The sequence below is a fragment of the Cinclus cinclus genome, chromosome 6 (genome assembly GCF_963662255.1).
Source record: "Cinclus cinclus chromosome 6, bCinCin1.1, whole genome shotgun sequence".
Taxonomy (NCBI): Eukaryota; Metazoa; Chordata; class Aves; order Passeriformes; family Cinclidae; genus Cinclus; species Cinclus cinclus.
In genome coordinates, this window is record NC_085051.1 from 57,766,135 (window position 1) to 57,792,391 (window position 26,257).

At 49.0% G+C, this 26,257-nt stretch overlaps 1 protein-coding gene across 4 annotated transcripts in view; it reads right to left on the bottom strand.

Annotated features, from left to right (window-relative positions):
- Positions 1-25,944, bottom strand: part of DAAM1 (dishevelled associated activator of morphogenesis 1) — a 50,219-nt gene extending 24,275 nt beyond the window's left edge. For all 4 annotated transcript variants that reach the window (XM_062494911.1, XM_062494910.1, XM_062494909.1 and 1 more), the window contains exons 1-5: positions 25,762-25,944; positions 12,486-12,575; positions 3,721-3,792; positions 2,398-2,492; positions 324-657 (exon numbers count right to left, since the gene is read on the bottom strand). In XM_062494911.1, coding sequence (XP_062350895.1) covers positions 324-657; positions 2,398-2,492; positions 3,721-3,792; positions 12,486-12,575; positions 25,762-25,944 — 774 coding nt within the window. The remainder of the gene's footprint in view (positions 1-323; positions 658-2,397; positions 2,493-3,720; positions 3,793-12,485; positions 12,576-25,761) is intronic.
- Positions 25,945-26,257: the final 313 nt, after the last annotated feature.

The following is a 26,257-nucleotide window of genomic DNA, read 5'->3' on the forward strand; positions in this document are numbered from 1 at the left end:
TCCCACAGCTGGTGATGCACCCCAGCACCCATTTGGGCCAACACCAGCCCATCCAGGTGTGCTGCAGCCTTGCAGAGCTGTGAGCCCAGTGACCCTGCACAAGCAAGCCTTTTTCTTTCTTTTTTTTTTTTTTTTTTTGGTGGGTGTCACCTTAAATAACCGTTTCATCCCTCTTCACCCAACTGCAGATCCCATCAGACATGGCTGGATTTTTTTCAACTTGCAAACAGCCATAACAAAACATTTGCAAGCTGAATTAGATATTCAGGAGGAGAAAGGGACAGGAATGCTGAATTTCAAGGGCCGAGTAGAGACCCACCTACCTGAAAACGAGTCCTTTCACTGGCGTATTTCTGGTAGTGCAGCATGGCCTCCAGTACCTTTTTGTGGCCCCCAGGAACCAGGCACACAGCGCCCATGATTTCCAGCACTGCCACCTTTGTCTTAATATTCTCGGTGCTCAGACTCTGAGCGATTACGTTAATGCTCTCCAGGTGGGCCAGGACGTGGGCCCGGCCCAGGGAGTTGTTCATTAGTGCTTTTATACACCCAATGAGCGAGGTATGTATTCGAGACTCTGCTGTCTCATAGTCCATGCTTTTGAGAAAGTTGAGGATACATGATAAGCCATCCAGGTCGATGAACCGGGTCACAAACCTGCCAGAAAAAGGGATTTTCATTGGTCAATTTAAAACAAAATGCTAGAAGTCCGTCTTGCCCTCTTAACAGAACTAACTTGTTGATGTCAACCTAGAATCTTCCTGTATACTTTTTCATGGATACCAGAAAGCCTGAAGGGCTCCTGTGGCCCAGACACAGGGATGGGTTGCAAAAATCAATTTAATTGGTGCCTGATAGCATGGGCAGCCAGGTACCACCAGCACAAGGTTCTTCAGAGTGAGGATATTTGAAAGAGAGCCAACTCACCCAGCCATCAACACAAGTGCCAGGATGGAGGCTGGAAGTTTGCAGTCACGCTGCAAAAAATACCAACCTGAGTCCTGAGACCAGTTTTGAAATGGAAGAAGATCCCATGCCCTGAAGTCACCTCCTCATCAGCTGCAGACAGCTCAGTGCCAGCCCTTCTGCCCTCTGCTACCTCTCCTGCCTCACCATCCACACCCTTCTCCTCCCTCAGGCACAACTCCCCAGTTTTAAGGGATTTCTAATTTTTACAGTGATTTACAACACCACTGAACAGAAAGCAGACAGCAAACACAGGGCAGTGCCCCAGACAGACACAACACTGCATACTGCTGAGGCATTTCAGGGCCCCCATGCCCAATGCCATCCAGGCTGGGTGTCCTCTGGTTTGGCAAAAGGCACGGGCTTGGAAAGCAAATGAGCCAAGAACATCCCAGCACTGGGATGATTTTAATTTGAAACAAGCCATGCTGATGGGCAGCAACAAAAGGGGTAATTGCAGGCTTGGGGAAAACTGCTTTCTCTGCCTCAAAGCTTGCTCTTTTTCTCCCAGCCAAAGTCAATAGGAAAGTTGGTGTTCACTTCCCTGAGTGCACAAGTAGGTCCAACAGGTAAAATTTTCTATGGAGCCTGCTACATCCCTCAAAAAACACTCAAACCCCACTTTTAGGGATTTTGCAAAGTTTCATGGCTGACCGCCAGCCCTGCTCACTGCAGGGACCAGCACACACAAGGTCCAGGAGTCACAGAAATCAGGTGCTCACCCTGGACCCTGGGAATTTCTCACCATCAGCACAGGTGGAAGAAGGAAAGGTATTTGCAAGCAATAGTAAATTTATTTCTTCCATAACCAAAACAAGTCAGGCATCTCCTAGTGGAACACATTCCCATCAGTGGATGTCAACCTGAGGCACCTTAAGTGTGGAAAAAGTGTGCATGCAGGCTCCAGAGAAAACGAAATTAGGAAAAGCTAGAGACATTCAGAAAGAGTCCCAGCCTTCACTTATCCATCCCATCAAATGTTTTCCCATTTCATAAAAGCCTGAAGATTCATGTGACTTTATTCCCTTATAAAGTGCAAGAGGAGTTGAAGTTGAAACAAAGGGCCTAGCTGACCAATAAAAACTGTTGTTTTGTTGGAAAAAAATAAATCAATCTTTAAGGAATTTTTATCTTCTGTTCCGTACAAAGGAAAATTTGTTAACATAAAAAAAAGTTGCCTGATCAGACAGGAAGGTCCTGATGGCTCTTGGTCACTAAAAAAACCAAGAAAAAGGAACAAAATGACAAAATGTGACACAAAAAAAAGCAGCTGGTGAAACAAAAAAGGAAGCAATTAGTGCCTCAGAGTCCTTGCCTCCCTCACCCTGCACAGCTCCCACTTATATTCCTATTTAACCCCCTGCTCTGCCAGAGAACTCAAATCCAAAGCCACAACCACAGCAATAAAGCCAGCAAAGGGAAGGGAATTGCCTCATTGGTTTTGTCCGCAGTGCAGTCTTCAAACTTTCGATTGTTTTATTTCTCTCCTCCTCGTCTTCTTTCTCCAAGGCGATCAGAGACTTTCTCTGTGAAAGCAGGAAGGCAGAAATCAGGAGAGGAATCTCTGTGTGCCCAAGGAGTGGCAGTGCCCACCACCCACTGTGCCAAGCCATGGGGATCCTAAACCCATCCTGGAAGCCCAGAATCCTTATGGCACTCACAGAACTGGGGAAAAGGAGCAGTGAGGATAACCACCCCATGGTCTGCAAGGAGACAGAGGGATGAAGGGGACAGAGGGATGAAGGCACTGTCTCCCAAGCCCCCACACAGTTCCTGCTCTGCTCTTCACTGGTGCAGCCTCACCTTGAGTGCTGGGGGCAGTTTAAGCCACTACAATATAAAAAACCACATCCAAAAAAGACATTAGGCTATTGGAGATCATCCAGAGCGGGCCATGGGGATGGTAAACAGCCAACCCTGTCATTGCCAGTTCTCCCAGTGCAACCCAGCAGTGTGAATCTCAGCTGGGCACACTGGCTGTGACCACAGGATGCATCTCCCACACTGGATTTTGCCCTCCAGCTGGGGCTGGGATTTGGCTCCTCCACCAGGGCTGCCTGCTCCCTGGGCATGCATGAGGCACAACTACAGCTAAAGCAGCTCCCCGAGTGGTTCCTGCACCACCCAACAGTGCTGGGCCCCCAGAGGTGTCAGGGTGAGCCCTGCCAGCCCCAGATGAGGCTAATCCAAAGCAGAGAGAAGGGGTCCCAGCAGATATGAGGAGCTGTGCTGACCCCTCCATTTAACCCAGCTCCTCTTCAGCAGCACATCAGGGAGATCAAAGCCACCCTCCAGGCATCTGGCAGGCTTTGATCACAAGCTCTGCTCAGGCTCAGGGCTCTGCCTGGCTGGCAGCCCCTGGCCAGCACTGGATGTTCCTGCCTTTCCAACCGGGAAGCAGCACGCTCCCTCCTGGCTCACAGCCCCTGCTCATCCCTCTGCCCCATCCCTGGAAGTGTTCAAGGCCAGGCTGGAGGGGGCTTGGAGCAACCTGGTCTGGTGGAAGGAGGTGGGAACTGGATGTTCTTTAAGGTCCCTTCCCACCCAAACCCCATCCATGGTTCTGTGACTGCACAAAATGCCCCAGGTGCCGTAGGAACATCTCCATTCTGCAGCTGTACCTGTTGCTCTAACAATGACACTGCCTCTGGTAACACCTGCCCCCATCTCAGGGACAATGCTGACAGACTGTCCCCACCCTGCTGCTGCCCCACACCGGGTTCAGAGGCACCAGGGCTCTGGGGCAATACTCACAGCAGCCATTGAATTCAGCTGATCGATGTAGAACTCCGGCCAGCTGGTGGCTCCTTTATTTTCTTCCTGGTCCTGGCAGGGGACAAAAAAAGTGAAACAAAGGCAGATTAGTAGAATTAGTATTAACATCCCCTGCCTTTCATGATCAACCACTTCTAAAGCACCCCTGAGCTTTTTCATTACTTTATATCAATATGTGTGACTTTTCATATTCTGAGCTTACCCCTGACTCCAGCTATGGGAACATTACCTGGTTTATTGAACTGCCATACTTTAAATACAATTACATCACCTGCCTATGACCAAACACTGCCCCACTGATACTGCATCAGTCTTGTGATTATCAGCTTCAGGGAAACCACACTGAAATTTTACATCCAAATCTCTCTCGTTTCAATTCTACAGTGCCCTTGAAGCTTTGGCTGCACAGCCTTGAACATGCTCGGGGGGAAATGTTTATAAGCAATGAAGAGTGTTTAAACGTGACATGATCTAGGCTGCACTCCTGGAGCAGAACCATGACTTACCAACATCCTAAGAGAGACTCCAGGCATAACAGTTCCTCTGGGGACTTCATAGGTCATTGGGAGGGAACATGCATCTGGCAATGTCATCTCTTAAAGGATGTCACCCCTGGGCCCATGATCTATGACGCTGAATGATGCACAGCCTCATTTGGCCATCCTGGTCCACAATGCCCTGCATCTGTCAGGGTTCATGAGGGGTTCTCAGGTTCTACCTTGTTCTTGTAGAACATGACTGAAGGAGCTCTGAGCCCAGCACAGGTAACTAATGCTGCACATTCCCAGGGGCTGCCCAGAGTTAAGTAGGCAGAATTTATGGGAATACTTCAACTTTTTCCCCCACTTCCTTTCCCTAAACACATATCAAAAGGAGAAGAGGACTTCACAGCAGAAATGCCACACAGGTCTATGCTGGAGTCAACAAATACTGCACAAATCCCAAACATTTTTGATCAGTAAGCATCTTCTGATCACAGCCTGACTTTGCTGGATGGCTCTGTCCCTTCCCTAATTTAGGAGATGTTTGTAAACCTCCTCCTACACCACAGACACCTACGATGGTGGGAGCTGCACGATCTCTCTGCCCCCATGCCTGTGCACGCAGACAACCACGGCTGCTTTCAGCCAGCCCGAGGAGCAGAGTCCCAGATATTTACCATGGCTCAAGAGGTGTATGTGGAAAACATTTGTGTATCCAGACTTCCCAAGATGCAGCGTGCCAAGATGAGGACGTGCAGAGTCAAGGACAGGTAATTTGGATGACACTCAGTTTGCCCCTGAGCTGAACAGCCTGTGCCTCCAGACCCAACCCTTCCTTTCTCTGTGCCTGGCTCCAGAACAAGTTTGAGAGCACCAAGAGGCCTGGAAACCTCTGCCCTTTGCTTCAACACTTTTCCTGACCCCAGAGTCCATCAGAGGTGGCAAGCAGCTGGGCTGAGGCTCAGGTCACCTGTTAGCTTGGTGTCAGTTCTGTCTGACACAGCCATCGGGGCTTTCATCTCCTCAGCTGAGCCTTGGGCACTCGCGCCAACCCTTCCTGGAGCTGCCTGTGCTCTGCCAGGGGAAGGCTCTGCACAAAGCTCTTGGGCATTCCCATTTTCCCAGCTTTGCTGACCCTACTGAGAGCCCAACATGCAAACGTACTCCAGGGCACAGTGGAGCTGGGACACTTAAGGGTGCCTTGAACATGGTCCCGTCACCTCCTGGAGGTGTCAGAGAAGGTCTTTGCCATTATGCTCTTATGAGGAGCATCTCTTTCCCACCAGAGACACCAGCTGGGAAGGGTGGAGAGGTCCCCACCACAGCAGAGCAGCAAGAGGTGTCCAGATGTGCCCAGCCAGGAGACCTGGGCAGGGAGTGAGATCCATGCTGAGGAATGGGGAGGGAAGGCAGCAGGGCTGGGTCGTCCCACATGCCAGGACCTTCCCACGTGCTGTGAACACCTGTGAGGCAGGCAGGGATGTGGACCTGCTGCTCATTTAGGGTTGAAAAGAAGCGGTGGAGCAAATAAAGGTCTCCAGGGGGTGGAGGGGAGGCTGAATAACAAAATTGGCTAAACTGCTCATTTATAATTAACGTGCTGCATTATAAATATTTCCCTTTGCTCGGCTCCCTCGGGCTCTTGCATTTCCTCCCTGAAACCCCCAATTTAGAGAGCACTCTCAATTAAGTGCAGCAAAACCTCATTAATTCCGATGAGCAGCTGGGCAGGCTCGTAGAAAGCAGCTTCCCAGGAAAAGGGGGACTGCACAATAAAGCAGGAAAAGATCAGGGCACAGGCTTCCCTCCCCTCAGCTCGCTGCAGGACGTTGCTCCCTGGTAATTACTGGGGCTAATGGTCTACAGCACACATCATGATAAGTGTCCTTTGGTGTACTCCTGGTGGTAAAGAAATCTCCTGACAAAGTGACAGCCCGGAGGGAAGTGAGTCACAAGGCCCTGCTCAGCTCCAGGAGGAGGGAGGAACATCTCCAGCATCAGGGTTTGAAAGGCTGAGTGTGTAAAATGGTTTCCCAGCACGCAGGGTGGGTTTTGGGGATGTGGGTTTTGCAGCCTGCCTTTGGGGAGGGATGCCCAGACACAGAGCTGAGCACCTCCAGCGTGAGCATCTCTGGGATGTTCCATTGCATCCCTGAACATCTCCAGTTACTGATTCTCTGAGCTGACTCTTTGCTGTGTGTGCTCTCGAGCAGCAAAGAAGCGAGGGCTGATCTGAACCCTGCAGGAACCCAGACTGAGCTGCTCTGTTAGAGACACACTAATGGCTTTAATTGCACATCAACATCCCTCACTGTCCTCCAGGTCTCACATGTACTCAGCTGCAAAAATTAAGACATGCTGAAGTTGTGCAGACCTTGCTCCATCCCTGCTTTGTTCCGCCTGCCCCTCTCACTACTTCTTCTTTCCAGAAACACAACTCCCATCAGCTGCAGCCCTGGTGTCACCATGTCACAGCTTCTGCTGCCCCTTAGCCCTGGGTTCCGTGCATGGGGCTGAGGGATGCTGCCATGGGACTGTTCTGTCCCATGGTGGCAGTGGCAGGGGGTGCTGTGATGTGAACCCAATAAATGAGCTCCATCCCCTCCCCAGAACTGCAGGGAAAGCAGTGTCCAGTCATGATGCCCCATTAGCAGGAGCTTTCTCAAGTGAAGGTCACCAACCTGCCAGCTCCAGCCATCCCTTTGCTCTTCCCAGGGAGATTTCACACTCCCCAGCCCTGTCATGTCTTGGTTATGAGCCTGACACTTGCCCAGCCTTCATTTCCACCCCTCCCTCGGAGCATCAGCAGCTCCCAGAGACTTCCTTCTCTTCCCAATGACCACTGGACAGAGGAGGTGAGGGCTCAGCTAGTGGTGGCTCAAAGCAATTTCAAGGCTGGTCTCAGCCTATTTACACCTGGAAAGTGCACCCCCACAAACTCCTATTGCTCTGACCTGCAGGAATGCAGCTGCAGGGAGCAGTGCAACCTCACAGCATGTCCCCATGGTGGTGGGGAGAAAGGCACCTGTGATGCTCCTCAGTGCTCTGTCACACCTGCTTTGCTTCCTAAACAAGCTTCTGGTGAGATCTTTTAGATCCTCAGGCTGCAGGTGATGCCACACCTGATCCAGCAGCCTGCTTCCCTACACTCACAGCCCATTGTGGTGCTTTGGGATAAATGGATCTGGAGCTGCTTTGGGATAACTGATGGTAGGTGGTTGAGTTCCCCACCCACCTGACATCCAACACACCGAGATACATCCTATAAGGCTGGAAGGAAAGGGCTGGCTCACAGCATCCAGCTCCATGCAAGCCCTAGAGAGCCCTTCAGTGACAACAGCCGTGGCTTTTCTCCAAGGCAGCAAGTGATAGGACAAAAGGAAATGGCCTCAGGTTGTGCCACAGGAGGCTTAGACTGGATATTAGGAAAAATTTCTTCACTGAAAATGTGGTAAGGCACTGAACAGGCTGCCCAGGGAGTGGTGGAATCATCATCCCTGGAGCCATCAAATCACGTTGTGGCACTTGGGGCCATGGTTTAAGGGTGAACGTGGAAGCACTGGGTTAATGGCTGGATTCAGTGATCTCAGAGATCTTTCCAACCTTAACAATTCTATGATTTTGGTAGTTCACCTCCCTCCTGGCACCACCTGCAAGGCAGGTCTGCCCCAGGAGAACTCCCCAGGAAAGTCACAGGAAGGTGCCTCTTCAATCGGCACCAGCTGCAAAAACAGAAACACCCCCTTCATTTTTACACATTGTCCTGACATAACTTACCTTGCACAGTGTTCTCCACCCCTCCTTGCTGCTCCATAACAGCAGAGCAAGGGAAAGCTGGCAGCTCACTGCATTTTGGCAGCCCCTCCTTCCCTGACTGCCCTGGATGATCCACCTGGATTCTTTGCAAGGTCAGAGAGGAAGCAGGCTGTGGCATGGATGAGTTTTAAAGCCAAGGGGTCTGCAGCTTATAAGAGATGTTCAAACCCAGCCCAGCTTGGCCAGGCATGTGCTGGTGGATGTTTGGACTCACCACAGGCCCCCAGGTATCCCTGGAACTGCACCTAAATGGTTCAATAAAGCTGCTTCCCCATGGAGCCAAGCTGCAAAGGGCTGGAATTCCATCAGACTCTCCCCAAGCTGGGCTCTCAGGGTCTGAACCAGCCCAGCCCAGCCTGCTCTGGTTTTCCATATGCTAATACTTCCTATACCCTCTCCTCCACAAACACACACATGCCCTCGTAGGCTTTTCCCAGGGTTTAAAAATTATGCTTCCCCATAAGCAAATATAGCATGACCAGATGCCTTTCGTAGTCAGCTGGTTCATTGTTTGAAAAGCTTCTCTTTAAAATCCAAAAAGATTGCTAACAGATGCATTTCTTGGCTGGAGAGTGAGAAAAACCTTGCTTAAACAAAAGTGTGTTGTGATTGGAACTAAAAGGGGAATTACCTTGAAAGATAAAAACTATAAACATTTCCCAGTGAAAAAACACCCCCAGCCATGCAAACAGCCAGTTTCTCTCGGTCAGCCTGAGCAAATGACACCTGAAATGTTATTTCAACCTGCTGCTGCAATAACAGCAGGTATATCTGGATGCTCAGAGGCTATGAAATCCTTCTCATCCATCCCAGGTGACCCTGGAGCATGGCAAAATGCCAAGCTATTTTACCCTCCCCTGTATGCCATCTTTGTCAGCTTTTGCTCTTAGTTCTGCTACTGCAGCAAAAATATGGGGAATTGATGTGATTTAAATGAAGGAAATGGAATGCAAGCCCCACGAAGGAGCTGAAGGACTGAGCAGGACAAGTGGAAGAACGAGCTGGAAAGTGAAGCTCTCTGGAGGGAGTGGGTGGAAGGAGCAGTTGGAGGGGAAAGAGGCTGTCTGGCTGGGAAATAGAGGATTATTGGAGAGACATCATTCATTTCCCTATTTATCACATATTTCCCCTGAAAAATCACCACTGCTGCCTCTTCCTAATGCAAAAGGATCCTGGCTTTTATCTGACCCCTGAAGAAATTTTAGATGCAAGCTTTGCTTCACACTGCTCACCCAGGGTTGTGATGCTGCAGGGTTTTCAACACAAGCTTACAGAGCTCAGCATCACTTGGTATCCCTGCAGGTCGTTCTTCCTCTACTTCAGCTTTAGAAATGATCAGCTGGACCCCAAGGGAGAGGGGTAGAGCCAGACCCTGCATTCACATGAGCTGCTTTTCACTACCCATCCCTCCCACCTGGTTATTTATTCTGAGTTTCTGCCCCAACACCCTATACCCACCCATATTTTGAGGCTCATAAAAGCCACCCTTTGAGCTGCTTTAACAGCTTGACATGACCTAAATGGGCTGTCAGGAGCCAAATCTCCTGTGGTTAAACAGGTCCTGCAGACTAAGCATGATGAAGGGTTAATCATTAGCTCCCTCTGGAGCATGGCCTCTGGAAAAAGGCCATCCTGAGTCACCCTCTTCCACTGAGGCAAACCCACAGCCAAAGAAACAGCAAATCTGGAAACCCTCCTGCTTCCTCCCTGCACTTCCGAGCAATACCCTCTCCTGGAGAGCTGGGCCAGCAGGGAGTGAAATATTTTGGGATGAGGTATGAAACGAGTCATCATCCAGAAATACCACTTCTAAAACCAGATTTATCCCACTGTTGATGCATCCCCGCTTTTGCATTTCCCTGCTTTATCCCAGCCATTGAGATATTTTGATGGCTTCAAAGAAGGTCTCTCCAATAATCTTTAAATCTCTCTCCTGACCCCAGCACTGCTGGAATTAGTGCAGACTTCAGTTCCTCCTCGGGTTGCTGCTGACAGAACTTGCCAGCCCCATCACGAGATGCTTTGTGTCTCTCTGTCCTCTGAGCGACACAGGGTGATGCAGGAGGGGTGGGACCACGAGGAGTTCATGGAGTGCAATCCTCGAAGATGGGATCAAGCCCACAGTCTCCATGGATGGAGAATCAGGGAGGACAAAGCCTCCACCCTGCCAAGCCAGTCCTGTGGGTTAGGATAAAACCAGCTGCCAGCAGGGCAGAGAAGGCAGGATACAGGGCTGCAGGCCAGGGGGAAATATTCCAGGGAAAGAAACATGCCTGGGGAATAGCTGGATTTCCCCTATTTCCTCTCAACAGGGGCTGCCAAGGCCAGATGCTGTCAGGTCTCTTTCCAGGACAACCCAGCAAAAAAAGTCTCATTTTTGGTTCCCTTTTGCAAAACCTTGCTTGTCACAGGAACATATCAAACAGCAACATCTGGGATGTGCTCTGGAGAGCCGAGTGTGGTGGATGACACCAACAGCAAAGCAAAGCACCTGCCAAAAACGGCAGTAAAGAGCAAAAACTGCTCAGGGGACAATTTTGGATTGTTGGTATGTCAGGCAACTGCCTGAGACCGATGTCCATCTTTCACCTGGAACCCACCAGGTGAAACTGGGTGTTACAAGCATCTCAAGCAACAACTTGCTGTTAAACACAGGCTTTGGGCACATCCTGCACTTCCCAAATCACTGCCACTCAGAGTGCAGCCAAGCCAGGGAGGTAGAACCACTGTCCTATCCCCAGTTCTGCTGCCCTGCCCAAAAAACAGACACTGCTCTCAGCTGGAGAAGTCCAGCTCCTCTCCTTGATGCCAGGTGACCATGTAGGTGATCTGGCTTCATAAATACACAGGAGCACAAGTGAGATTTACCATGAGCTGCCAGGATATCCAGCAATGTTTCTGCTGCTCGCTGGTCATCATCACACAGGGCAGAACAGCCTAGAGCCTGCTGGGCACAGACATCTTCTCCAGCCCATGTAATTCCTGATTTCCTCCATGACTGGAGTTGTCATCAATGTGTTCTCACTCATTTTTAATTAAAAAGCAGGAGAAAAGCATTTGTCTGCACCAGCATATCTCCATCAGAGCAAGCAGCATCACATATGCTCTGCAGCTCACTGTGGTGGCATCACAAGTAGGGAAGGAGTGTCTGGGATCAGGCAGAGGAATGAGGACCAGAAGAGAGCAGCAGCCAGGATCCAGCCTCAGATGAGTGCCTGCTCCCAGAACCTCAGAGGATGCCACAGGCACTTCTCTGGCTCCTTCCCCCTGTTAGCAAGGAGTTTCACAGCACAGCCTTTAAAAAACCATGAGAGCAAGGAAGTTCTGGAAAGGGAAAAAGCCACCATCAGCTCCATCTAAACCCTTCCTCGGGAGATTAGATAGCACGTAATCTCCACTCACAATAATAATTACACAGCTTTGCTTGATTTAACTCTCCCATTATCCAGACACACCAGGGCAAGGCTCTGCTTATCCACCAGGGAGTGACGAGCAAGCATCCCCTGCCCATTCTCTTGTTGATCCAGACCAGTGCCTGTAATTTGTTAACATCCCTTCTCCCCTCCAATTTAAATCTCGGGCATGGCAGGCCTCTGTCTAACAATAATACAGGGATTTCAGGGGTATTTATGAGAGGCTTAAAACTTAATCCTACATGAGCAAGGTAAGCCTGCTCTTGGCCTAAAATGCGGATGGAAAATCTGGTGCCATTGCTACAGCAGGAGAAAAGAGGCATTCACAGCACTGAGCACCCTCTGAGTGGGGCCAGTGACTGCCAGCACTGCCCAGCCACCCCTGCAGCCAGGTGAGGAGCACAGTGGCAAATTAGGGAATGGAATCACAGAACCCTAGAATGGTTTGGGTTGGTAGGAACCTTAAAGATCAGCTGGTCACAATGCCCCTGCTGCCAGCAGGGACACCTGCCACCAGACCAGGTTGCTCCAAAAGCCACCCTACCTGCCCTGAAACACTTCCAGGGATGAGGCATCCACAGCTTCTCTGGGAAACCTGTGCCAGTGTTTCAGAACCCTCACCGTAAAAACCTTCTTCCTTTTATCTAACCTAGATAACTTCCAGTTTAAAATCACTACCCCTTGTCCTACTGCAACGACCTCTATTATAAAGTCTGTACTGGGAGGAGCTCCAAGGAGATGGTGAGCAGCCCCTCACCCCTGCAAGGCCAACCTCAGTGCCCACAGAAGTTCCACGTGGCTGGCAGGGATGAGCAGGGGCTGGGGACACCCATGTGGGTTGTGGGGACACCCCCTCCAGCCTGAATGGGCTGGGGACCAAGGACCTGGTTTTCCCAGGGTCACTCCAAGAACAGGTACATTTCTGTGACACCTCAAATACCCCCTGGCATCCCAAGAGAGCTGCGTCCTTCCCCCCAGCTCCTCCCCATCCTGCATGAGAGGGAAGAGGCTCAGCACCCAACAAGTCTCTTACTTTCTTCTTGCTGCAGTAGATCTGCCACTTCTTCTCTGCTGGCAGCGCAAACATGGCCTCTCTGTGCTTGTCTGTGAGGTCAAGTTCATCCTGGAAAGGGGGAAAGAAACACAAAACATGCAAGATGAGTACACAAACATGTGATGGCACAGACACAGGCCCCCCAGACGAGCACTGTAAATCAATGTGGGGCCACACCATGGCACAGCGATGACCCCACAGCTCACCCCGTGACTCTGGATTTGCTAGGGCAATGATGCCAATTCTCATTCTGCTCTTGCTGACCTCTCCTGACTCTGGGCTGCAAACTTCCCTGCCTTGTCCCTCCCAGACATCTCCTTCATTGCTTTTAAAGGCTGTAAGGGTTTTGGAAAGGACACCATGAAGCCATCACGGCAACCCACACTGACAGCTTCAGGTGAGTAATCTCATCTAAGACACACACAGCAAAGAAAAATTCAAACAGAACCTTTCCTTTTTATCATCATTGCTTCACTGGAGCACCTCACCCCGAGTGGTCCAGCCCATTTCCATTGCTGACACCCTCATATCATCAAAACGTGCAGGTGTTTTGGCTTTTGCTGTGTTTTCCTACAGCTAAAAATAGAAAGCTACTTTCCTAATACCTAGAGATCATAAAGCAGTACATCCTCTCCATCAAAACTGGATCACGTACTGCCTGGCAGAGATAAAGCTGTTTACTGACTGAAGTCTTTATTGGTTTATCTGATGTTTTAAAGTACACATCCATTTTCGACGTGGAAGCTCGGTTAGCAGCGTGCCCTCCGCCGGGATGCCCGAGTATTATCAAAGCCTCATCACTTCCTGGTGCTAGATGTAGGTCAAAGCTTTTATGAGGGAACTAAATAAAACATTCAGGCAGGGCTGGGAGGCTCGTTGCTAAAGCCAACATCGATCTTAGAACCACGGGTGACTTAAAATCATCACCACTGCTGACAATCCTCGTGCTAGAAGGGTTTGGGGGCAGCAGTGAGACACTGGAGAGGCTGCAGAAGGTCACAGGAAAGCCCTGCCATGGCCTCAAGCCAATTCATCCCACCCAGACAGTGGATTTAAGTAAGAGGATCCCCATTAAAAATTACACATTTAATTCCAGCAATCAAAAAAAAAAAAAAACCATATGGAGGACTGTTAAAGCTTCCCTGCCTGAACAATAACACTTAGCAATTAGAACTGGCAGCTTCTGTACCTCAATCAAAGCCCCATTTGGGGAAGGCTGAGCAAGATGCCTCTGGCAAAAGATGGGTGCCTGCATCAGCAAGCCCAAAGGCCACTGAGAAATTCAGCTGATCTAATTCAAGCTCATATTGCACCCAGCAGCCAAGGAAGGGAGTTTCCAGTTATCTTGTAACCCAAACCTAGGGGCCCCTCAGCACAACAACCAGCAGCACAACAGAGGGCTGCTAGCAGTCCCAAAAATCTCAGAAAGGCTGATCTATCCACTGCAGGTATTGATTTCTCTTCCTGATGAAATTACTCCTTAAAAGCAAAAGTGTTGTGGAGCTTTTTCTATTACATATTCATGGAGGAAGCTTTGCCTCTTCCCTGACCTTTTTACCCCAAATCTTCAAACCACCATGCTGCACAGAGCTGATGATGACAGAGTTCTAGAAGCAGACTTAGACACCTTTACAACAGAAAAAAAAAACCATGCTGCTACAACAGAGACTGGGGAAAAAGAGAGGACTGAGAAAATCTGAGCCCAGTGCGAGACACATCTCACCCTCCTGCACCCAGGGAGGAGGACCTGGGCTAGGGACTACTCTGAGTGCCATTCTCAAACATTCCCATGTCCTTGCAGTCTGGGAGGTCAGAGATTCCTATCAACCAACCAACCTCTCCCCCAGCCATGGGCAAGTCTCATCACCTTTCCATGCCTCAAAATCAGAATTGCACTTCCCCGCTGTCTCCTCAGGCTATGAGCCTGCCCGAACATCCAAGCTCTGCTTCAGCTTCAGTTCATAGAAATCACAGAATGGTTTGGGTTGGGAGAGACCTTAAATATCATCTAGTTCCAACACTCTCCACCCTCTAAACCAAGTTGCTCAGGGTCCCATACAACCTGGCCTTGAACACTTCTTTGAAAGTCTAAAGGTGACCGACAGGATGACACCTACACAGGGACCAGGCTGAAATTCAGCTCACTGGAAAAGTAAATCTGGGAGTGTGGGGGAGAACAAGCGTCTCTTGATGAATGCTTACCTCTGTGAGGGTTTTAGAGAGCACAGGAAACTGCTTCCACTGTGACCCCACTTTCTGGCCATGTGAATCTGATAATTGGGAATGAAAGCACCAGCCACGCACATCTGAACTTAGGTCCTTAGAAAAATATTTACTGACACTTTCAAAATGCCCATACCCTAAAAAGACAATTTGTGTAAATTTGAAGATTTATTTACCAAGGGGAAAAAAAAATCTAAACCAAGCTAAAGCCTAAGCAGGAGCAAGAAGGGACAAAACAGAAGAACATATTAGGTAGGTGCTGGCACATGACAATGTGCAAACACATCCAAAAAAGGTGCAGAAATGCTTCTAAGTCTCACACAGCACATTTCATCGTGCCCCAGCTCTAACATGTTCAGTCATCACAGCCCTGCATCACTCAACGACACCTACCTAATGATATCTTGCAGGATGCTTGGGAGAGGTGTTTAAATAAATACTATGTGGCAGCAGTGAATATGAAAATCCTCATAATCAAAGAGTGACTAAACACTGTTATTCGGAGCCATAACAGTGACTCAACCGTGCAGAGTCAGGGCTTTGCTGCTTTTTATGTGTATGGGGATTCCTGCAGCCACCTCCAGCCCTTTGCTTAGGCTCACTGATGTGCACCTCAGAGCAGGCTGCTCACAATCTGCCCTTTCCAACTCCAAAAGATCAAGGAAGGACAGGAACAACACCTGTTTTCCAGGGGCTCATAGCCCACTGTAGAAACTCAGCTCCCACAAAGCCTTTAACAATCCACCAGCTCCGCAGCCCTGCAGAAACTCACACCCATATGGGCCTTCAATTAATAACCACGAGCCTGATAATTAGGTGATTCTAACTGGCAATTCATTTTATGGGCCATTTGCAATCAGCACACTCCCACCAGAGCATGTGATGCTGGCAGCTGTTGAAGAGTGAGAGGACAACCAGTGGGTCGGTGTCCATCACCCTCCCAGCCCTCACCCCTCGCTTCAGCCTCAGCTTTCACAGCTCTGCCCCTTCCATCTGGCTGCCTCCCATGTCAGCATCTGCCAACTTCACTATTTTTCATCCTTTTTTTTTTTTGGAATCAGGTCAGTGGCACATAAAATAGCAGCCTCGTTTCACTACCAAAAGGAAGTCTCTGTCCGGAGTGTTTTTGCTGGAAAGAGATGTGCTATTCTTAAATATTTATCCCATACAGCTACACTATTCACCTTTACATCAGGAAACAGGTTTCCACATTAAATATTCATTTGAATATGTTTTTTTAAAAAAAAAACCTCATAGGGAAGCTTTGATTCTCAGTGTGTATTTTGCTATTTCCAGGAGGTACAACACTTCCACGCTGTGTGCTATCCATTCCAGCCAAGCAAACCTTGACCCCTCTTTCTGAGCATGGCATGAGCTCCGCTGAAGGTTGAGACCTCACACCATTCTCCTAAAGCCACCTAAGAAACGCGTGGCTCAGCTCAGCACAGCACACATTGAGCACAATCCTGTGGGCCAAACAAGTGGTCCACAACTGTTCCTTGGAGGACACACAGCAGCACTCAGGGACAGATGTTCCCACGGCCTGCATCTCCCTGAGCTGCCAGCTCCATGCTATGAGGAGTGGTCAACCAACCTCCTGGTCAAACAGGGCCATTGCAATGTACAGATGGCTTCCTGAGTATCTCCAAGGAGGGAGATGCCACCACCTCTCTGGCTGGTGGCCACCAACATCTCCCACCACCTCCTGAAGGCAAAATCAGATCAAGCCAAACAGCCACTGGAAGAAATGTTTGACCCACCCAGCAGGAAAAGCATCAAGTCCAGCCTCAGACTCACAGCACAGTACTTTGAGACAAACTCCTGTCCCTGCCGCTTCACTCATGCCATGTTTTAATGAGCATCTTCCACCATCTTCCATCTTCTTGAGAGCTTTAATGGGGGCAACAGGAGGGAGACAGGATTTGCAGGATGAATGACCTCTGGGATGGGTTCCTGGAGCTGGGTGATCCCAAGTGCAGCCCACCCATGTCCCCAAGACCACAGCGTGACCAGCAGGGGTTTTCACCCTACATCCTACAGGTCCTTCATGCCATCAGACATTCTGCATGAAGCACCTGTGGAGCAGAGATTAAATAAGGAACAACTTCCTGTTGAGGAGTCTGCAACTCCAAAATATCCTTACAGGTTGTAAGAAAAGAAGACAAAAAACCCTTTAAATCCAGCACACTTTTCTGGCTGATAAATTGTGTAAGTGTAGTACACAGAGGAGACTGGGGGTCACTCATTGCTGTAACTGAAATAGTGATTATTTAAAATTTACTGGTTTGTATATACATACATACACATTTATAGAATGATAGAAAAGCTTGTTTTGGGCAGAACCATAAACCCATTCTCTGTGAGCAGGGATGCCACCCACTAAATCAAGCTGCTCCAGGTGCCATCCAACCTGGCTTTAAAACTTCCAGGGATGAGGCATCCACAACTTCTCTCTCTCTGGATTTACTTATACATACGTATGTGCATACATATATATATATATACACACAGGTACAGAAAGATGTCACTGGATCAATAAATGACCAACATGATAAACAGTAAGTGAATTTACTCCTGGTAGGTGGTTGCACAGAGTTTAGAAACTTCTGTAAGCAACACTACAGCAGGTTAAGATGACATCTCTTGCATCATCAAATGAAGCATGAGAGAGATCCAAGATTGTTCCAAAAAAAAAACCAGAAGGAAAAAACAAAGTGTGAACTTTTTGGCAACACTTGGCATTAAGGGGTCCAGCATGGGAATTAAAAAAGTCAATAAATAATGGCCTGTTGAAGCCTGCATTGCCTTCCTTTCTCAGGGGTCATACTGCTTTTTCACTCTCTTCCAGGCATTCTTCTCCGAGTTCATCAATTTGATTTATCCCAGAACTCTGTGGTGTCAGGGGAAATGGCAATCAGCATTTTTCCCCCCGTTCCTCATCTCATGTTTTTCCGCTGCCCGTGCAGCCAGAGCAGCAGCTGCTTCCACTGCCAGCCCTGCTGCCTTCAGCAAACCCCTGCCTCAGAACACACACCCTATTCAGTCCTTGTTTTCTTTCTAAGCTGTTTTCTTGGGGAAAATTAAAAAAAAATTTAAAAAAAAAGACATATTAATCCTTACTAATCAGTGGCTGTTGCAAACAACCCGTGCCTCCACACCCACCCTGTGCCACAGGAGGAACTCCCCCAGCTGCAGCTTTATTCAGGCAGCTACAATGCTCTGTGTATGCAGATTTATCTCAGGGTTTTTTTAAAAAGTCTTTTGGTTTTATTATCACTAATAAAAATGCCTCCTCCTCAGCACACTTCTTTTCAGATACAGTACCCTGAGAGCTTAAAAACAACTCCTCAGACAAGCTAACCCCTGCTAATATTATCACTGTGTATTTTTAATTTCTCCATGACAACTCACAGCTGCAATTACAAAAAAAAACACGGGCAAAAAAATCAACTATTCATATTTCTTAATGAATAAGCATAACAGATAAAGGATGATTATTCATTTTGCCTTTATGAATTTCCTGAATAAAGGAAATTGCTCACAGCCAAGAGAATGAGTAGCAGCAACAATGAATAACAGAAGCACTTCAAAGTGCTCATGCCTAGTTAACCTCCTCCCACAATTTTTCGTCCTAGTCTCAGAAAGACTCCAATCCACCCTGCCCAGTTATTGACCTGAACACATTGGACAGACATAAATAAAATATATATTCCTTCCTTCTTCTGCAGGAGAGATTATGGCCATCAAGATCTGATTTAGCCCTCCAATAAACTCCAGCTGCAGTTGATTCATGTTCCCATCAGTTCAAACACCTAACTGGGGCAGACAGCATGTAATGCTTTAATATTTTAATTTAATTAATTATTTTAATAGGCTGAAGGTTTCAAAGGTGCTCATATTTCAATATTAGTGTATTTTAAGAGAGATATCTACTTATTTTATTTTTCTTTTTCATTATCATATATCTGTAGCTATAACCTCATATACACTTTTTTTAAAAAAAATGTTATTTATTGAACTTGGCCTCCTGTGACCTTTTCACCTGGAAAACCTTTCTCCAATTTTAATTAACCCAAAGTAGTTTTCCAGCCTGAGTTATTGATCTACACAGTTTCACCCTGCAGAGCACTCTCAGATCACCCTACAGGTACATCACCAGCACACTTTTTTCCACACAATTGTACATAAACCTTGAAAAAACAACTACAGTATTTCTCAGCCTATTATCTACTACTGTGACAGATTAAATTGATTCAATCCAATCAACCAGAGCTGGGGATGGCTGTCCTTTGGATGGGTGCACCTCCTACCATAATAAAGCACAGAGATGGCAAATAAGTAAGGTTTCAGATGTGGACCTCTCACTTCTCTACAGAACCAAAGCAGCATCTTCCTTTTCAGTCAGATTTTACACTGCTTCTGCTGCTGGCACCCAGGGAGCTGCTCAAGCTGGAAATCAAGCCAACAGGTCAAGAGTGGCTCCAGATGTCCCCTGCCTGACAGGGATGCTCAGGTAGGGACACCGTGGATGGCTGGTCGGGGGCTAAATCATGCCAAGGTTTCTCCAGGTTGTGCTCTGGGAAGGGTTTCAAAAAGGGGCTGGATGGAATTAGAGGCTACAAAGCCCCACACCAACTTGATCCTGAACATTTCCTAAGAGGCACTACTCTGGTTGTGGGACCTAAAGAATGCAGCCACAGGAAGCAGAATCCAACTGTAGCCTGATGCTGGTGGAGCAACAGAGGATGGAAATGGATGCCTGGATGGGACAAGTCCTCAGCCCCCTGGCTTTAGTCATACCTGGCATCCTAATGGCATTTTAAGAACTTACTCAGGTGCAAAGAAGGGTCATCCTGAGAGCAGTTACTTCTGACCAAGGCTGGATGAGACTTGTAGCAAGCTGGTCAGGTGGAAAGTGTCCCTGTCCACGGCAGGGGGGTTGGAATGAGATGATCTTTAAGGTCCCTTCCAACCCAAACCATTCTGTGATTTCTGTATTTCAGGATCTGACACCCAGCAAGGTGTCATGTGCAAGCAGGCATCAGACTGGATTACAGATGTTGGGTGTGGATAGGAAAGGGAAGCTGGTCCCTGTAAATAATGGTATTGATTTGAACACTAGAGTTCATGGGAATTAGGATCTCTGGGCACTCAGGCAGGATCCTCCCTGCAGGGCTGCAAAAGCCTCAGCTGCCAAAAGCTGACCTTGGTGATGTTCCCACGCTGAGGAACACCCAGACTCTGCCAATAACAGATACCACAGCAGCACGGACAGCTTCCACTGGTATCTGCAAATGGACACAAGGCAGGCACAGGCTATTCCCAGCAGGATTGCTTCCAGCTGAGGACGGTGACAGAGCACAACTCATCTGCTGTCCAATCCTGCTCATAAGTCCAGCAACACCACCCAACCACTGAGCAGTCAGGAAGAAGACTGCTGCTGGAGCAGATTCTCCGTGCAAAGAGGCTGGTACCCTCCATGGTGACCTGTGCCAGAAACACGCAGAGCAAGTGCAAGCCAAAAACCTAAATGCCTCAATTAAGGTCAAATGAGCTGCCCAGGCATCTCCCAGGGATGTGACCTCCTCTTTTAGGAAGAGCAAAGTGAAAAGCATTTAGCAGGTAGACTATATTATTTTTCCATTTCACTTGTATTTCTCCTGGAAACAAAGGGGCTCCTTATGTGCTCTCTGCCTTCGGTTGATATTCACATTGTGCTGTAACATGGCTCCTTTGTAAAATCAGGGGTTGGGAACAGCATGTTTTTTGGGCAAGCCCCCACACTGGTTTGTAGCATTAACAGATACTGCAATTACAGGGCTGTTTCTGCTGAAATACAACGTTCCTCAGTGGACTGGTTCATTCAGCTCCACGGAACTCACGTAGGCAGAAAACCCTTATTTTCTGACCAAGGAGGTGTGTGACTTCTCTATCAGATGCTTGCCTATCAAAAGATAAATTTAGAAATTATCTGGGAGGGTGTTAACAACACAACGTGATGAAAAGAAGTGCTGTGAGTGCTGGCTGGGATGGGAGCCTGGCAGGTCCAGACTGTTCACATCTGAAAAACAGGAACTGGGCAGTCTGGTAAAAGTGCCTGTATGGCACATGGATCTCTGCAGAGTGAATTTAAAAGCAGATATTACCAATCATTTGATTTGCCTTCTTAAGAGTGATTCATAAGCCAAGGGAGCTTGGTTTTGGGAGAGAGCAGTGGGATGGGGTCAGGAGCTCCATGCTCAGCATCTGGCTCTGGATTGACTCTGTAGAAAGGGGTGGCTTGCCCAGAACACAAGGGCTACAGCAAATGTAATTTCTTCCATACACCAACCACATGCTTTTCCTTGCAGATATAGAGAAAATGGCTTTGGTCACCATTCAGTGATTCTCAAAATCCTGAAGTCCTTAATGCTGGAACGACCAGGCTGCAAAATAGGACAGCTGACCTGCAAGCATGAAATGCAAAGTTTGGCTTTGCAGCTGATCCCCCAGCTGCTACTTAAAAGCCGTGTTGTTTTGCAAAGCCCAAAACCTCATACTTTCTCCTTATTGGATTAGAAACTGGGGGGTGAAATCACATTACTGAAGTGCCTAAGTACAACTGGATATCACAAGCAATGAGTTCCTAACCCAGAGCTGTTACTGACACACAGCAGTGCTCACACTGATCACACCACCATTCTCCTCACATTTATATGCTCCCTGTTCAGGCAGCATATAAAACAGCCATCATCCCAGCATGCCAAGAGGAAGGGAAGGCACAGCTCCAAGGGACAGTTATGCATGGAGAATCCTGCCCCAGCACTGCACATTAGGAGCCACAGACCCATCGACCACCACGAAGCATTTCAAAGGCAACAGATTTAATGTCTGTGACAGGGGATACCATCTCCTGTCTCCTGATAGCATCCAGAGAGCAGCTCGCATGAAATTCATTAGTTGCCCTAAGTACAGCAAAAACAAATGCTGTGATAAATCTCATAAGCTGCCAGAGACCTTTTTATTGTTCCTCAGGCTCACAAGTTTCCACTACTTCCTAAATCAGCAGGGAGGGGATACAGCCGCCTTCCATAAAGCCCAGGCACCACCAGTGGGCAAAGGCCTGCACCCATCCTGAGTCTGGGGGGCTGGGGACACTGCACAGCCACTCTCCTCCTGGTGTCACCTCCCCAAATCCCAAATAATTTGTCAGCTGCTGGAGTCTGGCCAGAGGGACCCTCTGGTTTCAGAGGCTAAAAACGAGCTGCTGCACATCACAGGCAGGATGCGAGGCTGGATGGAGGTTGCTCTAATTTCTTCTGCATCACTAACTCAGAAGTGAAAAGGCTGTGAAGCCCCATCAGGAGCAGGAAATGGAATTTCCTCGAAGCCTGGGGAAGACAAGCATTGAGGAACGTCTGGGACAGCAGCTCCTCTGAACCCATCCCTCCACCAGCAGGGATGCAGACTGGGAGCAGGGGGTGGGATCAGGGAGAGGCACAGTCTTGTGGTTCAGGGGCAAGCAAAGCCACACCAGACTCAGCAGCTCCTCTGAGGAGTCACTGGAGCATCACTCTCACTCTGCAGAGACGGAGACGTGCCAGTGTGACCCACCCCACTGTGAAGAGAGCCAGTGAGGGGTCCTGGGTCGTGCAGGGGCTCCTTCTATCTGCTCCAAACCGAGCCATCCCAGCCCCCTGCCCAGTGCACACACCACACACAGAGCGTTTCATTACAAGCCTCAGAGTGACAAGGAGTGTTAAGCAGATATAAAGGACATCAGTCATTCACCCATCTGGTGGAAAGTCTAGCTGCTGGCGGAAAACAGAGAGGATTGTTATGGCAAGATCTACCATATGGCACCATTATGTGGAGCTTTGCAAGTGCTTTCTCTGAGTGTGCAAGCAAGATTTCAGCCTTTGAAGAAATGCTGTATTGTTAGGCTGGATACGTAGAGCCTCTTGAAAGAAGCTGTGGCAGATGGCACAGCTTTGTTCTCTTGGTTCGCAGGCAGTTTGCGCAACCCCAGATTTCCTCCTCTCTGGGGCACAGCGATCAGTGATCCTCCTGATGTGTCCTACGGGAGGATTGATGGCTCCTGAAACTCCTTAAATCCAATGGATGCTGCCTGGCAGGTACCACACCTCTGCAGGAGCCTCAGGAAGCGAACACCACCCACCCAAAGCCAGCAGGACACAGCGGTGCTGATGCACAGAAAGCTGCACAAAATCATAAAGCTCCCAGGCAAAGGAGCTGCAAATCAGTAAATCTTGCAGAAATACTTTGCTTTTGTTTGTGTCTCTCTGCCAGCACCTGCTCCTCCCTGGGTGGCTGAGCCTGTCCAGAGCCCTGGCAGGACAGGGGACAAAGAAAAGCCTTTCAGACAGAGCCGGTGCCTGCTTGAGCGACATCCCAACAATGCTCCAACAAAACACATTCAGACCAGGCTGGGGAGAGGCACAGAAAGGAAAAAGGTTCCTCTGGCAGGAAGCAGTGATCAGTCATTGACCACAACAACAACATCTGCATCTGCCCTTAGCCAGGGAAAAGCCCCTGACTGCTGTATATGGCTGGCTGGGACAGGGAGCATTGTCCCTGCAGTCTGGGATGGAAATCAGGCATTTCTTATTGCTGAAATTGAAATTTGTGCCCAAGTGAAAAAGAAAAAAAAAGAATAAAAAATCCCATTTCCCTGCTGTTCCTAATGCAACTAAGTGAAAAACACTTGCACAGACACAGAATAAACCCCTAACTATTTATCTATTCTATTTACCTATCCTAATTAAAATTCAAAGTGTCCATCTAACACAAAACAGGCCAAAAAACAGACACTGGGAGAGCAGCCCAAGCCTTTAGCTGACCTTGAAGTCACAGCTGCTCCACATCCCTCTGCAGCTCAGGCCCTCATCTCCTCTGCTGCTGGCACGGGACAATCACCAATTTCTCACACTATGGATGTTTCTTGCCTCAGATCAACAAGGCACACTTAAAATCACACAAAGCCTAGGGAATATTTTGCAGGATGGTTCCAAAAAGAAAGGGACTTTGCCCTTCAGTGTAAGCAGCAGGCTGGGATCTGTGGAGCAGAGATTCCACTCTGTTGTTTGTGTCTGTGGGAGGACTGCCCATGCCAAGGGACCAAACCTACTGCTGCAATGTTCCCAGAGATACCCCCCATCCCAGACCTGAAATCCTCCATCCCTCCCATTCTGATCCCTGATGCAAACAAGTGGGGCAGAAAAGTCATGATTAAGCTGCAAGAGAAGAGTTGGCTAAAGACCAACTCCAGCTGGCAAAGCCTCCAGATCCCCTCCAACTCCTTTAACTTCCCTCAACCCAATGGGCTGAGACAGCCAAGGACTTTGGAGGGAGCCTTAGTCCCACAGAGCAGGCACAAGCCATCCCACCCAGGAGGGCCAAGCACGATGGCTTTGGGCTCCTGCAGGCGTAAAGATCAGCCCAGCACCTCTGAGTGCTTTTTCTGTCTCCCTTCCAAATGTTACACAGTGGGTTTGTACAGGAACAGTGGGATGCTTTCCAAACCATTTAACTAATGCTGAAATTTAATACCCGACACCAACAGGTTACAGAGAGCAAGAAGGAGCCGTTGTAAGGACGGGGTGTGGGGGATTTGCAACTTCACTCCCCTGAATGGGAATCTGCCTGCTTGTGCCCACAGGGCAGAGCTGGGCTTCCCCCTCCCTCCTACCTAGTGCCAGCTTGGGTTGAGATCTTCCTGATGGGTTTTTTGGGGAGCCAGAGGGTTGCAGCTGCCTGTACAGGAGCACAGTGGGCACACATTGTCCCCTTCCCTGCATGACTTCAGTCCCCAGGGAGCCAGTGTGGCTCCTGCTGCCAGCACACCCTGGAGCAGCAGCTGCCTCCAGGCCTTCTTCTCACCCTTGGCTGGGGAAAAATAACTAAAAATCTCAACAGCACGGAGAAGGGCTGGGGAGCAGAAGGGCCACACCAGGGTGTGCCCCAGGCTGGACTGGCTCCTGCCTTGCTGCACACAGAGGTTCCCTGTGGACTGCCACTGCGCAAAGCATCTGGATGAGTTTGGAAGTGGACAGGTTTTGAAAATCCCAGGCTGAGATGAGGTGCACAGGCTCGGTGGGGCTCCAGCAAACGAGCCTCCAGAGATGCCCCCTTCATCCCAACAAGCCTTTGGCTGGGGCATGGGGAAAGTGATCCATCCACAGGAAAAAATTTTCCCAGGAAAACCTGATCTGGCCAAGTTATCAGTGGAGAATAAATTAGGACAGAGACAGCCACTTCTCCTGAACAAACCCAACCTGACCAGAAGAGTCCTGCTGCAGGGACACTTCATCCCCACTGTGCTGTGTTGGTGTCCTGGTCTGCCACATCCTACCCTTGGAGAAGGATGTCTTGGCAAAACCAGCTTTTAGAACACAACCTGGAGCTTTCCTCTACCAAGAGGCCTGGCTGAACAGGTCCATGCCTATCATCTAATGGCATGTGCTATACCTTGAGGTGTGTCTGACCAGTGTCACAATTCCCAGTTCCCTCTATGCATCCAAGCACTGCAGAAAAACCTCATTTCACTGCTGAATGAACTCAAAGTAGAACACCGTCCAAAATACCACACCAAAGTGTTTCTGCCTAGAAGAAATTAAAGCTTTTTTTGGCCGCCAATTTTTTTCTTAATCCATGTTTTTCCAAGTTTTGTAACCAAGGGATAAAGAAATAATAGCCTGACTTTCCAAATCTCAGTGTAGCCCACACCTGACAATTTCCGTGAAGCTGAGCGCCCAGCAAGTAAAGTCACTTTGCACCTATAGGGAACATCCCACTTTGCCAGCTTGGACCCAACACCCTGCTATAAGAAATTAAGAATTTCCAATGAGAGAGACCACTCCAAACTGGCAGGACTTCAGGGAAGAGCTCAGGGTTCAACAACAGCAGCCTCCCTTCACACCAACATTTGCCTGAAAACTGAAAACCAAGGCTGGGGAGAATGCAAAGAGGGGGTTGAGGGGAAGGAGGGAGAAACCCCAAAAGTAGAACTGAAATTAAGGAGTATCCTACTCACCACCAGCTCGGTGAACATGGCATCCAGCTCCTCCACCGGGGGCATGGGCAGCGAGGGCTCCATGGTCTGCAGGGCGAAGCTGCTGTCATTGCGCAGCCGGTACGTGATCTCGGGGTGGTCGCTGCTGCGGAAGCAGCAGAAGATGAAGGAGATCCCCCGGCCGCTCCTCTTCCTCGGGGCCATGGCCACAATCCTCTGCGTGCCTCCCTGCTGGGCACTAGATCCTGCGGGGAAGAGAAGAGCGGAGGCTGGAGCGGCCGCCCCGCAGCGCTGCGCTCCCGTCCCGCGGTGGGAGGAGGAACCGAGCCACCCACGCGCTCTGCACGGAGGGGAAGAGCAGACACGAGTTTTCATGCCAAATATTTCTGCTCAGATTTGACGTTTACAGTCCTGGCAACCTTGACGACCACGCAAGTTAAAAAGATGCGTTTGCTTTGCCTCGTGCCAGAGCTGGCAGCGGCGGGGGTCACGCCGCTGTCCCCTTGGGATGAGGAAC